At 46.1% G+C, this 13153-nt stretch overlaps 1 protein-coding gene and 1 long non-coding RNA gene across 5 annotated transcripts in view; one reads left to right on the forward strand and one right to left on the reverse strand.

Moving 5' to 3' along the window:
• Positions 1-8548: 8548 nt before the first annotated feature.
• On the reverse strand, positions 8549-10353 carry LOC136490284 (uncharacterized). The gene is made up of 3 exons (XR_010767577.1): positions 9332-10353; positions 9014-9064; positions 8549-8619 (listed from the first exon to the last, which is right to left on the reverse strand). It is a non-coding gene; the product is annotated as an uncharacterized lncRNA (long non-coding RNA).
• A 474-nt stretch (positions 10354-10827) lies between these two features.
• The window catches only part of LOC136487767 (cation-chloride cotransporter 2), a 34524-nt gene continuing 32198 nt past the window's right edge, over positions 10828-13153 (forward strand). For 2 of the 4 annotated variants that reach the window (XM_066484868.1, XM_066484873.1), the window contains exons 1-2: positions 10828-11102; positions 11394-11543. In XM_066484868.1, the coding sequence (XP_066340965.1) occupies positions 11541-11543 (3 nt within the window). In that variant the 5' untranslated portion in view covers positions 10828-11102; positions 11394-11540. Of the gene's footprint in view, positions 11103-11393; positions 11544-12309; positions 12446-12529; positions 12656-13153 lie in introns of those variants that run through there. The other 2 variants (XM_066484872.1, XM_066484869.1) reach the window with 2 other exon arrangements.

The following is a 13153-nucleotide window of genomic DNA, read 5'->3' on the forward strand; positions in this document are numbered from 1 at the left end:
GTAGTATCATGCCTATTGTTGGTAGCGGTCCATGGGGGTTGACTTGGTTTTTTGGGTTTGGCTCATTTTTTGGTGTTGGGGGTTGGTTGTGAGGTGGCTGCGGAGGCAATTGCTGCATATGTTGCTGTTGCGGCGGAGGCTTGAACCTGCTTTGGTTTTGTGACGATGGGTTTGTTTCGAGGTAGGTTATGTGAGGAGGTTTTGGGTTTATGTAGGTCAAGCTTGCCTCCGACCTGTAGTTACCCACCGGAGGCTGCTGCGAAGGCACTGGCCGCCATGCTGTTAGGAAGTTTGGGTAATAGGCAGAGGCCAGTGTGGAGGGATGTATTTGGTTTGCGTTTAGCGTTGGGTACATTGGGCAATACTGCTGGTGGCCAGTTGTGTAGGTGGTGTTGACCTCTCTTGCGCTTTGCTATGTCGGAGGTTGGTCAGTCTGCTTGTTCTTCATCCTTTCCTATGTCTCTTTTGTCTCCAGACAATCTTTGGTGCTGTGCCCTGCGCTTTCACCATGAAAAACGCAATATGGCCTGCGTTGTTTCTGCTTGTGGTTTTTGTTCTAGTTTTTGCCTTGGTAACCTTGCCGACCTTGGTTCCTGGTCTAGGTCTCCGGCCCTGCTGGCGCTGCCAGTTGCCCTTGTTTGGGGTAAGGTTGACCCTCGATGCTGAGCACTTGCCCCTGGCCTGGTTTATGATTTGATGCATTCTGGTTCGTATAGCTCTTCTGGGAGTTTTTGCTGCTGTTTTGCTGTCTGTTTTGACCCTTCTCCTCCAGCCTTTTCCAGAGGTCATTGTCTGATCTACAGTATTTCTCGAACTTGTCATACAACTGTTGTATGGAAGTTGGTTTCTTTCTTGCTAGGTGTGCTGCGAACGGCCCAATTCGGAGGCCTTTGATCGCTGCTTCAATGGTGATCTTGTCTAGGACATCTAGTGCCTTCGCCTTTAGGAGCACGAATTTCTAGAAGTAGTCGTGTAGTGTCTCTCCCTGCATTTGCTTGCACTAGAACAGATCTGTGGATGTCAGCGACTATGCTGTTAGCCCCTTGAAATTTGCCAATATCGTGTCCTGGAGGTTTTCCCAAGAATAGACCGTGCTTGGTTTGAGCATGGAGTACTAAGCCAATGCGTCACCTTCGGCAGCAATAACAAATGACTTTGCTAGGATGGCGTCGTCTCCGCCGGCGGAGGCTACTACTGCCTTGTAACTCATAATGAACTGATAGGGGTCTGTCTTTCCGTTGAACTTTGGTAGTGTGATTGACTTGTACGCCATTGGCCATGGCGATTGTTGTATGCCTTCAGAGAGTGGGGACTTGGGATCGATAGGCCTCCGCATCACCTAAGATGGCATCGTGGTCGGGCTGATCACTAGCGGAGGCCCTTGTGGTATGGTTGCAGTTGGTGTTGCTGTAGAGGCTGGGATTGCAAAGGTTGACGCTGGTACTACATGCTGCATACTTAGCATCTCAGCATGTAGGACTGCCAACTGCTGCCTTATTTCTACTGCTTGTGCTGATGCTTGAGTAGCTTGCTGATTAGCTACGAATGCTGCTGTCATTCTGTCCCTTTCTTGTTGCGCTCTTTGCAACTGTGCTTGCAGCTGTTGCAGTTCTTGCTCGAGTGTTGTGCCTGAATTTGGTTGGGCCTCTGGATCTTGAATCTTTGGATCTTGGGGTTCCGGTGGTTGACCCTAGGCATCTGCTCTAGTGTCATCCTCCGCTGGCGAGGTTGCGTAGGTGCTACGAGTGGTGCGCCTAGGCCTTCCTCTCTAACCCGTGGTCATTGCTGCTCTGGTGGTTTTTCTTTTCCCTGCCATCATTGGTTTGCCTTGGGAAAACCACGGTGGGCGCCAATGTTGAGACTTGTGGTCTCTGACGATGAGGAAGTGGTAGGGGCCTCTGCCCGATGAGTGCAGTAATCGGGCGGAAGCTTTGGAAGGGCTGGCACAACAAGCAGGCGTGTAAGCGAGTGATGCGTAATGCTGTGGTTTCATTAATACATTCACCAACCTCCCCATACTGTTACAAGTGTTCCCTATTTATAGGGCTCAACTACTGCCTTTGCGGTGCTTACAACAGTGCCCCTCAACTGCTACAGTACATTCTGGGAATATTCCTCTACTTGCTCTTCGTCTCGGGGGTAATCTTGCCATGCCGCTATCAGATACTAGGCCTGCGCGACCAACTGGCCCAGCAGGCCTCAGGATTCGTTGATGGGCCTTTGGCCCTCCGCCATCGGTCTCTGCCTCAAGGGCGCCGAAGGCCACCGACCTCCGACGCCCGGTTCAGTCATGCTCCTGCTTAGGCCTCCGCCCATATGAGCGGAGGCCGAACCGGAGTGCCAGCGCCGTCCATGAGCGCCTTCCTCTGCTTACCTGCACACACATATTAGACGTTGGCATTTGATTAGCCTATCAGTGGGGCGGCCTCTGCCCTCTTCGTCCGAAGGTGCCTGCGCGCCTAACGGGCGGAGGCTCCGCCGAGGTCGCTTGCAGTGTCCTGCGAGCACAGTCTGAGAAACTATCATCTTTCCAAGGTTAGGGTCTGGAGGCGTGGTGGCTAGGCCTTCGCTTAGGTGATCGGTCGGAGACGTCTTTGCGAACTGCCGACCGTGTAGGTCTCCGCTACTCTCGGAGGTTGTGTTACAACAATTAGGATCGACTGCACCTTCGTTGAAGAAATCCATCAATTCTGATCTGCACTTAGGATTCCATTTAGCATTCGTACGTTGGCCTAAACCCACACTCAGAACTAATGCTTATTTTTTATTCCAATGGCCGTTGTGAAGCCGTGACTTTTTACTAAAATAAACTCTCAGAGTCGATCGCTTGCATCGGTTGTTGGCTTTCATTGCTGATCTTAATGAAGCTTCCTTCCCATAACTTGCCAGAAAAGCACTTGAAGTCTCCTAGTTCCCAAAAGACGAGATCGGCTGTTGTGATGCTCACAGATTCATCAACGTGAACCACCTCGACATCATCTCCATGCCACTGAATCAAACACTAATGCATGGTCGATGGTACACAACAGTTCACATGAATCCAATCACGACCAAGGAGCAAACTGTACGACCCTTTTCCATCGATGACGAAGAATGTGGTGAGTAGAGTCTTACTCCCGATTGCTTGTTCGACGTTTATTGCTCCCCGGGTCTTAGATGTATTACCTCCAAAATCCTTAAGCATCATGTCAGTCTCCATCAGATCTTCTAGTCCTTTGCCAAGTTTACAAAAAGTAGTGTAAGGCATAAGATTGACAGAAGCACCTCTGTCCACCAACATCTTGTTCATCGGCTTTCCATCAACAAGACCTTTCATATATAAAGCTTTTATGTGCCAATGCTTGACTGGTTTATCAAATATTGCTTGCTATACAACCGTTAACTTAGCAACTATTTCTTAATACTCTGATTCATCAAAATCTAAATACACTTCTTGATCTGCCGGAGCTCTGAATTCTGATGGCAACAGAAAAGCCATTTGGATATTAGCCGATGGTTGCTTTCTATCGGGTGTTTGCTTAGTATGCCACACTTGAAGTTTGCTGCATGCCTAAGCCTGTTCTAACTCTTTATTCCTTAGGTATTGCACCCTTCTCTTCTGGCTTCTTGTCAAATCTCCTGGACACCATTGGCCTTCCCGCCAAACATATTTTCTTTTGTTGCCTTCTTCTTCATAATCAGCCTAGTCTTGGTCAACAACTCGTTTTCTAAGCCGATCATGAACACTTTTAGTTTTTAAGCGTCAATCCATGTTATTATGAGGATATGCGTCTTGAGCATGGATAGACCGGCGGTTGGTTTGAGATTGCCTAAACTCCCAATATTAATTGCTGCATTCTGGACAGTCATGTCTGGTAGGCAATTTCAAACCTTTATTCTAGCGATGTCTAAAGAAAGGACAATTCAAATGTGATTCAGCTTGTTTCCTTTCGTACCTGTCTTTTTCTAGTTGACGCTGGTATTCTTGATCCTTTAACCAATGTTGATAATCCTTTTCCTTCTGCCACTGCCACTTATTCAATAGAATCCAAGATGTAACTCGTGGCTTTGTTGTCCCTGCTTTTGAAGTTCCTCCCTGCTCATATCAGCTTTTTTGCTCATCGCGACGTCTTTTAATTTCCCTGTATTTGTCGGCCGATATTTGCATCTTGGGATCGACTGTTTCAGCTTCTTTTGATTTGGTCGATGTTATAACCTTATTCTTTCCTTTGATCAGTCTAGCATCAACCATGTTTTGATCTCCTGGGAAAGGATTATCATCAACTTTCATTTTCCGAGGCGTATCAAATTTGAGCCTCCTTTGCTGAATAGCCTTCTGCATATGCTGTCGGAAAATTCTGCATTCATTAGTGGAATGAGAAGTAGCGTTATGGAACTTGCAGAACTTCTTATTCTTTAATTGATCAGGGGCAACATAATATGGCCATCGGACAACTTGATCTGCCCCTTCTCAAGCAAGAAATCGAAGAGCTTGTCTGATTTGGTGACATCAAAGTCATAGCTCTCCTCGACTCCTCTTCCCCAAGGATTTGGCACCGTTACTATTTTCTTGCCCCAATTCCATTCAGCCGCAGCAACCTCTTCTTCTTCATCTTCATAGCCATCATCAACTGAGTATGGATTGTAAGCCTCAGCCACTGTGGTACTTTTCTGAAATTGGGTATCTCTGTGCATACTCTGAAATTGGCTATTGAGCGCTACCACTCGTTGAGCCAATTGACCCAAGTTATCAAATTCTTATCCTAGTAGCTTTTCTTTCCACATTGGCAGCATTCCTTGAATAGCTAAAACAGCTAGTTGATCATCAGCCAAGTTTAATAAGAAGCACAAGTTTCTAGTCTCTCGAAACCTCTGAAGGAACTCAGTGTCCGATTCATTAGTCTTCTGCCTTATAGTTGTCAAATCGGTTATCTTCTTTTCCCCAGTCCCAGTGTAAAAATATGTATGAAACTTCTTCTCTAGGTCAGCCCAATTGGCAATGCAATTGACTGACAATGATGAAAACCAAGTGAAGGCTGACCCTGATAGGGACAATGAGAAGAAACGAACTCGATGGGCATCCTCAATAGATGCTTCACCCAATTGAGTATGATACCGACTGACATGTTCTATTGTGCTTGTACTGTCTTGGCCAATGAACTTAACGAACTCTGGGAGCCTGTAATTTGTGGGAAGAGTGACCAAATCATACCATTCTGGATATGGACGTTTGTACAAGAAGGTCAGCCCTTTTGGCTTCAGACCGAACTGATTTTTCATCATCTCGGTCACCTTCAGCAGCAACTCATCAGCATTTGAATTTGGATTTTTCTACACCTGCTGACCCATCTATGGATTGAAATCCCGTGTGTCTTGGTACCTTGGATTCGGAATCATGTGAAGGGTGTTATAATCTGTGCCATAGTAATACCCTTGTGGAATCTTCATCTGTTGGGTTCTTTGCTGGCTTGCTGCTTGAAGTCTCTGATTATAGACATAAGGATCTATATCTCTATGGATCCTTTGAATTGAGGGTGCTATTTTTTGAGCCGACGATGATATATGGCCTGTTGTGCCAAAATTGATCACCTGATTTTGACCTTGCCCCACTGGCTGTTGCGCATGCTGTACTGACGGTCCAGAATTATACTATATTTGATTCGTAGTAGTACCTTGAGCTTGTTCAGATGGACCCTGAACTGCCTGGACATCACCATTACCAGCTGGTGCTACTTCTTGATAGCTAGTACCGACTTGATTAGTCCCTTGGGTCGACGGATCTAGAATGTTGTAATAAGCCGGTCCACCTTGACCAACTAGAAACCCATGAATCGCCTCTTTCATGGCGTTGTGGAATATGTCCAAGAAAGCTTCGTTATGGCATCACGAACAGATTTGTCTACAACTTCCGTAAAGAAACGCCTGTCTTCAGCTTCAGCTGTATCTGTCTGCCCATGTAGTAGAAATCTTGGTAGTGGAAATTTCTGAATAATTGTGTTGTCGTGTGTTTTGGTGTAGGACAACAAACACTTGGTCCGAAACACTTCAGTAGCTTTGCTGATGACACCTTTATCTCTATCAGGTAGATCTTCATAATGTACCATAAGGATGTTGTTGTTATTGTGAGCCGCCATGACGATTGTGGGGTCCCACCAAGCGTGCCAGAAACGTGTGTCGACATGGAATTTTGTCCCGTACCGAGGGCACACGAGCAAGCCGGAAGGGTCCGCTCGATTGAGCTGGAGATCCCCCTAGCTTCAGCGCAGGGATGGTCGATCCTACGCACTCCTCCCGAGACGTGCCAGTCAATTTGACCCTGCAATTGACAAGGAGAGAAAGTTTATCAGTAATTAAGGGCAGAACATGCCAGTGTTGCCAGACAGTCCCGAATGTGCGTCTCTGAGAGCCGATATGAAAGGAGATCGACTAAATAGTCGATTCTAGCATATTCATCAGAATAAATCAGTTAAAGCTCATGGGGTTGTGTAAGAAGAATCGGTTATCATTCTGGATGAATATCATTGTTTAGACAAATATTGGTCACTGGCAAAAGGATATCAACAGTAATTAGTTCATGCTACGCCAATGACTGCAAGTAACCGGACCCCTTTTTCTGAAAGAAATAGTTCATCATCATTCAACCATTTAATAGAGATAAATCTAATGAACATATTAGATCTCATCTATGGCTATGACCAGTGGGGCATGAGGCAGAATCATGCAGGTCGTACAAATAACAATAGACTCGACGACCCTAACTTATTACTAATATCAGTGGGGCATGAGGTAGAATCATGCAAGCCGTAATACAATAATAAGATCATGGGGCTAACACATCTTTCAACATATCCCTACTTCAACGATCTCGTGATGCGAACTGTTCATAAAAGTGCTCGATATCGGCTAAAACAGCCGATTCAGGCATAGCGCACAGTTAAGGTCATGCCCTCTCAGGAATAGATCTACCAAATAACGATCCCCACTCCACGGTGCTAACAGTGGGATGTGAGGCAAAATCACACAGGCCGTGATAACGGGTCATAGAACTATTTTCGCTAGCCAATAGATCTACTCAAGATCAAACATGCCTTAACCGCACGCTATGCATGATCAAGATTGATGTAAAACAGCCGATAAAACATAACTTATCGTTTAAAGTGCAGATTAGATCAGTTTAGATTAACAAACGATGTGTTAAAAAAGATATAAGGCCGATCTAGATCAATCCTAATCGGGCGAAGTGATATTGCTGTAATTAAATAAATAATGGAAGCAATAAGCAATATCGGCATCTTAATGAATTTATCCGAAGGAACGCCACCTTTAGATAGAGTTGATAACTTGACCTTAATCTAGTTTGAGCAGTGGAGGTCGACCGGATTGATGCAGCCGTACTTGAACTAGACAAGAGTCGATAACTAACTTATACCAGAGTCGCAGTGGAGGTCGACCAGATCGATGCAGCCATACGAACAGAGGTATAAGCTATGACGGTACTTACATACAAGCAGTGGAGGTCGACCGGATCGATGCAGCCGTACTTGCTGAAGAACTCGCCGAGATCTACTCTACTCTTACTCCTAAGAGGTGGCCGGAGCCGAAAAAAGTAAATAACTGGTATTTGATTGATTGTATGTTTTTTATAATAACCGGGGTCCAATATTTATACCCGGAGTCTAAACATGAATTCTACTCGATCACGATTCGTTACAATCTTTGGCATAAAGGAAAACATTCCTAATTTAAGATAACTTAGACCCTAATCTTTCTATTTTTGTAGAGTTCGCTATGTAGTTTCCTGGCGCCAACCATAACTCCTCATCGCTATCCGCTGATGTCATCTAAGAGATCTAATTCCAGAGTCGTATCCGAATCAGCTGATATCGATCTTCATGCAATCGATTCCTTGTTTGGCACAACTTTGGAAGACTACGAGTTTCCGCGTTCTTCTTCCAATTTTTAGTGTAAACAGTTCCTATTAAGAAACCATGTGTAGTGGAATTTGTGGAAACAATTACCCTGCTCATCCTGTTTGGTCAGAACTCGGAAGCAACTGATGCGTTAGCAAGCTGAAAACATTGCAGCTGTTTGGGCTGTAACTACAGTAACTCGTGAGAGGAGTTCCTGCAGCTGCAGCCAGACAAGCCGAGCAAGCCATCTGGATCTCGAGGCCCTTGCCATGACAGGCGATGTACTCGTCCATGCGGCCGAGCATGGCATGGGTGTTGCCGCTGCATCCAGCCAGATAAGGCAGCGAGGGACCACTCCTCGCCCCTCTGGTCAGGCTCAACACGCTGCCGCTGGTCGTCGCCGCAGGCCGCCCCTGGCCCCGGACTTGCCCTGCCCCTCCCACTCCCCCTCAGCAGTAGGTGCAGGCGGCGGCGGCGTGACGACAGCGGCAGCAAGGGAGCACTCCTCGCCCCTCTGGTCAGGCTTGGCACGCTGCTGCTGGTCATCACCGCAGGCCGTCGCGGCCCCGACCTCCCCCTCCCCCTTGGCAGTAGGGGCAGGCGGTGGCGTGACGACGACGCGCTCGAGGACAGGGATGGCCGGCTGTCGTGGCGGCGGCGTGGTGGAGGCCCCGGTGGCCAAGGTTAGCACAGGCAGTGGCAATTTTACGCAATCAGAAAGGCTTAGTTCCTACATATTTGGGAGGAAAAAAAACTGAGAAAGATCGACATTTATAAACAACACTGAGTCACTGAGTAAATATTAATTATCCAGTACCGGAATCAAGCTTCATTGAAACTATATTGGTTTTCACCCATGGAGATCAGTGATATGTCAAATTTACTATATGGGCAGCTAAGCATTGAATATACTTGAGAAAATTTCAGTTTGATAAAGATAGAACTTAACAGCTAAATAAAAGAATATGTGATAGATGGTGATTGTCACAACCTGCTGTTGCCAAGATGAAGGCTCATGTGCACTCTAAAACACTATTGGTAAAATATGACCACAAAATTACCATACTACAATGACAGGATTATAAGATACAGCAAAAAATAATATGTAAAAACCATGGTCATACCAATTTGCTTATTGTAACACACAGACAGGCATGCCGCAGTGACCAGCTAATCTGAAACAATTTGGGGAAATTGATATTCAATCCAAGAGCAACACACACAAAAATAGCTATGTTACGACCAGATGGGGGATTAGGTACAGAGTACAGACTAAACAAATTGACTTAAGTCACAAATAAGGCTAGTATGGATCATGCTGCTTTTCGGTGTCAGATCTGGAAAGCTAAAGATTCATGTTGTTGATCAAACATACATACAAGAAGCTAATGCACGAAACCATATAAAAAAAACAAGGGGAGAGCAGCGAAACAGAGACTAACTTGGAGATGCTCATATGTGAGCAGATCGAGTGTCTGGCTGATTTACGATAATCCCAGGACTATGGTAAAAAAAGTGATCATCGAAAGAGATCTTGCAAATCAGTAGTTTTTTTTGGCTTTTATTCAGGACGATATGCTCCTCTGCCCTTCAATCGCAGCTTACATCAAATAAGTTTTCTGATTCTGCAAGAAGGGGGAAATAAGTTGACCCCTTTGCGCATAGGGAATAGGAATTGGATAAGAATACAATTTTACTCCCATACCAGTTACCACATATCGAAGAATTCCCTTTGTAGTACATGAATATCGGACTGGCCTGTTTCTCGAATAGTATCATATATATCAGAATAAATTCCTCATCTCGATCCTGCAAGCACATCCGCACAAAAAAGATTTGTGTGTTGTGGACCACCCAGGCCAATAAAAAATGGATATTATGAATCAAACAAAACAAAGAGACAGAAGAAACCGGAAGGGAAAGGAAACGAAAGGGATGCATCTGACCTCGAGCACAGCAATTTGTTTAGTCTGTACTCGAACGCCTCCAAGTTGTCCACCCCATCCACCTCGACCCTCCTACCACTACCCCCGCCCGCAGAGGCGTCCGGCACCATGGCGGCGAAGAACGCGCTCCAAAATATCACGGCGGAGTCAAGGTCCATGGCGACGCACCGGCTTTCCCCATGCCTCAGATCTAGCGCCCGCACTTGCCCGTCCTCCCGCACCACCACGAAAGGTGCCGCCTGCTCCCTCGGCGGCCCCTCCGCGTCTGCGATGGCAGGCGACCCCTCCGGCCCGAGCAGTTGATGCCGCGGGAATCTCGAGCGTGGCCGAGGTAAACTCGGCGACGGCGGCAGGCGGCACGGAGCAGCACGGAGACTCGGCGACGGCGGCTTGGTGCGACTGCGGATTGGCAGAGCGTCAGGGCTAGCGGCCGCGGCGGCGGGCCTCCGCGCTCGCGTGCGCAGCGGCAGCGCGGGTTTGCGCGAGAACGCATGGCCAGAGGCGGTAGCGGATCCCTGCTCGCGTCTTGATCCCGGCGTTTGCTTTTTTTTTCCATGTTCCCAGACTTCGAACCCTGCTCGCGAGTCGCGTGCATGGGCAGGGCGCGTGTGCGGGATGCGGGTGCATTTGAAGCCTGGCATCAAACTTCTTCCGTCGGCCGTTGGATCTGGTCCATGTTTTTTATTAGCCCTTAATTTTAATGGATTCGATTTGCTGTCTACATTTTTAGGTGTACAATGATCGGAGACTCTCAGCCGGGGACGTTTTCTTTGCAAGACTTAGTATAATTTTGATTGGTCCATTATAGTAGCGTGAGCTAACAGTTAGCAAGTGAGAAGTGAATGGAGATGAGCTTTTTCCGGCTTCGATTTTGGTTCGGGTGGAGAGGAGCTTTGTCCGGCTGATTTTGAGTAGGCAAAACTTAAGTATTTACCACAATTGCCACCGGTTAAAACACAAACTCTGCATGCCATTTGTGCGTTTCCTTCCCTTCGCGTTCTCCCGGAGCCGGAATTGCTAGGGCTTGCTGGCCGGCCGCCGCCCGGCGCCTCCGGCAGTCCGGCCAGGTTGCAGGGCGCCAGCCACCACGTACACCCACTCATCCGTTCCCCGCCAGGAGCTCCTGGAAGAGGTGACGGCGAACCCGCTCCTCCGCTGCCGTAAAGATCGATCGTCAGCCCCCGGACGCCTGCGACGACGTTGCTGCTGCAGAAGAGTTTGGCCGGGCTACCTCGGACCTCCGCCCACTCCTTGCCACAAAGGCGACGTACGTGAGCATCTCCTCTCCTCCTTGCTCTTCCAATCAGATCTGGAAAGGCGTTGCTCAGAGGTTACAATCTCCTTGCTGCAATTTGGATGGGAAGAACTGTGCATTAACTTGTGCAGTTTTTGCCTTGAGAAATTCACGTGAGTTTCATGAGCATTAAATATACTAATATGGCACAATATTGATAAAAAGAGTTTTATGGGAGTAGAATGATTTTTATTCATGGGGATGAAACTAGTCCATACTGTTTCTAACAAAGATACTCACTGAGACTGGCCTTAACAACTGCAGCTTAAAGACAAAACACAAGATTGATTACTAGTAGCTCTAGCTAGGCTGATGATGCTTGATACTACAACTGGAATTCATCTGGCTATATGTTAGGAAGAATCATTTTTTTCAGTAGCAAATCGTACAACAGGCCTAACTTGTTCAGTAATGGTATGTCCCTGCTATGTTCTGAATTTGCCTGCCATGTCCTTCTATGTTCTGAATTCTTTCCTTTCCCTGAAATTTCCATGCATGCACTGTCTGTTAGTTCAACTGTAAGCACACCCTGTTTATTATTGTTGCGTAGTCCTGTACATTTCATTTTCTAATCTTCATGAATGCCAGAAGCCTGTTAGTGAGTTAGTAATATTGGCTGGTTGCAATGATAATTCTGTATAGATGGAAAAAGGGACAAAAAAAAAAAAAAGAAAGCCACTGCAAAATTGGATGCCATTGCACATAGAGCGTGGATCAAGGTTTTCATTATCGGAAATAAAAATTTATCGGAGGTCATGGATAAACAGGATAAGCAAGATATATCGGAAATATCGGACCAAATTCAAAAAAAAATTCAAATTGTTTTAAAAAAATTTCGTAGAATTTGACTTGAAACTATTCCTAAGCTATTAAACATCACTTGTTCACCGATAAAAACAAGAATAAAACATTATAGTGTGGGACCGTCGCACGGCTGAATTTGGGTTGTCTGTGTGAGAACAGGAAAGAAGGGAAAAATTTGGCCGATGTCAAATTTTATCGGACCCTGTGGATAGAAAGGAAATTTCGGAAATTTCGGTGAATATCGGCCGATAAAAAAAACCTTGGCGTGGATAGAGATAGTTTTGGAAGAGATAGCTAGCTACCCATAACAGGCTATAAGGTTACACACAGAGCCTGTTGAAGTTTGAAGAACAAACTGGCAGGGTCCTACCGTCGTGGCCAACATAGAAATAGGTGGGACAGATGCCCTCAGAGCATGAAAGACTTTGAAAATCCATGCCCCGAGGTTAGGGGGTGACCCTAAAATTCGGACTATTGCTACAACTGAAGAGTGGTGGAATGAAAAGATTAAGGTATACACGAGTATATGTTTATTTTTTCTCAGTTGATGAGCATTATTTTTTACAAACGGATCGACATTTGTCTTTTATTTACAGGGTGGCCCCAGCTTGTAAGAAGTATAGGCATGCACCATTGGAATATGAAGATGGGTTAGATGTCATTTTTCATATGTCAACACTCAACATGCACCAACGAATCTGCGGAATTTGCATGAGTGCCAGGTGTGGATCGTATGGGCAGTCCGGGTCTGTTGACAATAATTCACCTATTGCAATACCCATTAGAGACAAGGGGAAAATGAGTTGCTCAAGGATATATCCAGCAAAGAAATCTGTCAAGAATCAAGCACCGATCGGCTTCGTCCTAAATCAATGCCCCGATGACCTATCCACCATTGATAACAAAATTAATAAAAAGCTTACAACTCTGGCTGCTATCTCAACCTCATTAGGCAAGTGGGTTAAAACCAGTGTCACTGATTTATACATCAAAGCCCCAGTAAAACATGTGTGGTAAGCACTTATGTGTGTTACCTAGAACATAACCGTCATCCCAATAGCTGAATATCTCCAATATCTACCGCAGCAACATGGATAGATACAACATTGAAATAGCTTGCTGTACTCACCATACATCTCAATTACGCTGTCCCTATGTCCAATATAATGCCTAGACAGACCAAAATTACCCATTGCATCCCCTACTTGCTACCTAATATT

Source organism: Miscanthus floridulus, chromosome 10, assembly GCF_019320115.1.
Source record: "Miscanthus floridulus cultivar M001 chromosome 10, ASM1932011v1, whole genome shotgun sequence".
Taxonomy (NCBI): Eukaryota; Viridiplantae; Streptophyta; class Magnoliopsida; order Poales; family Poaceae; genus Miscanthus; species Miscanthus floridulus.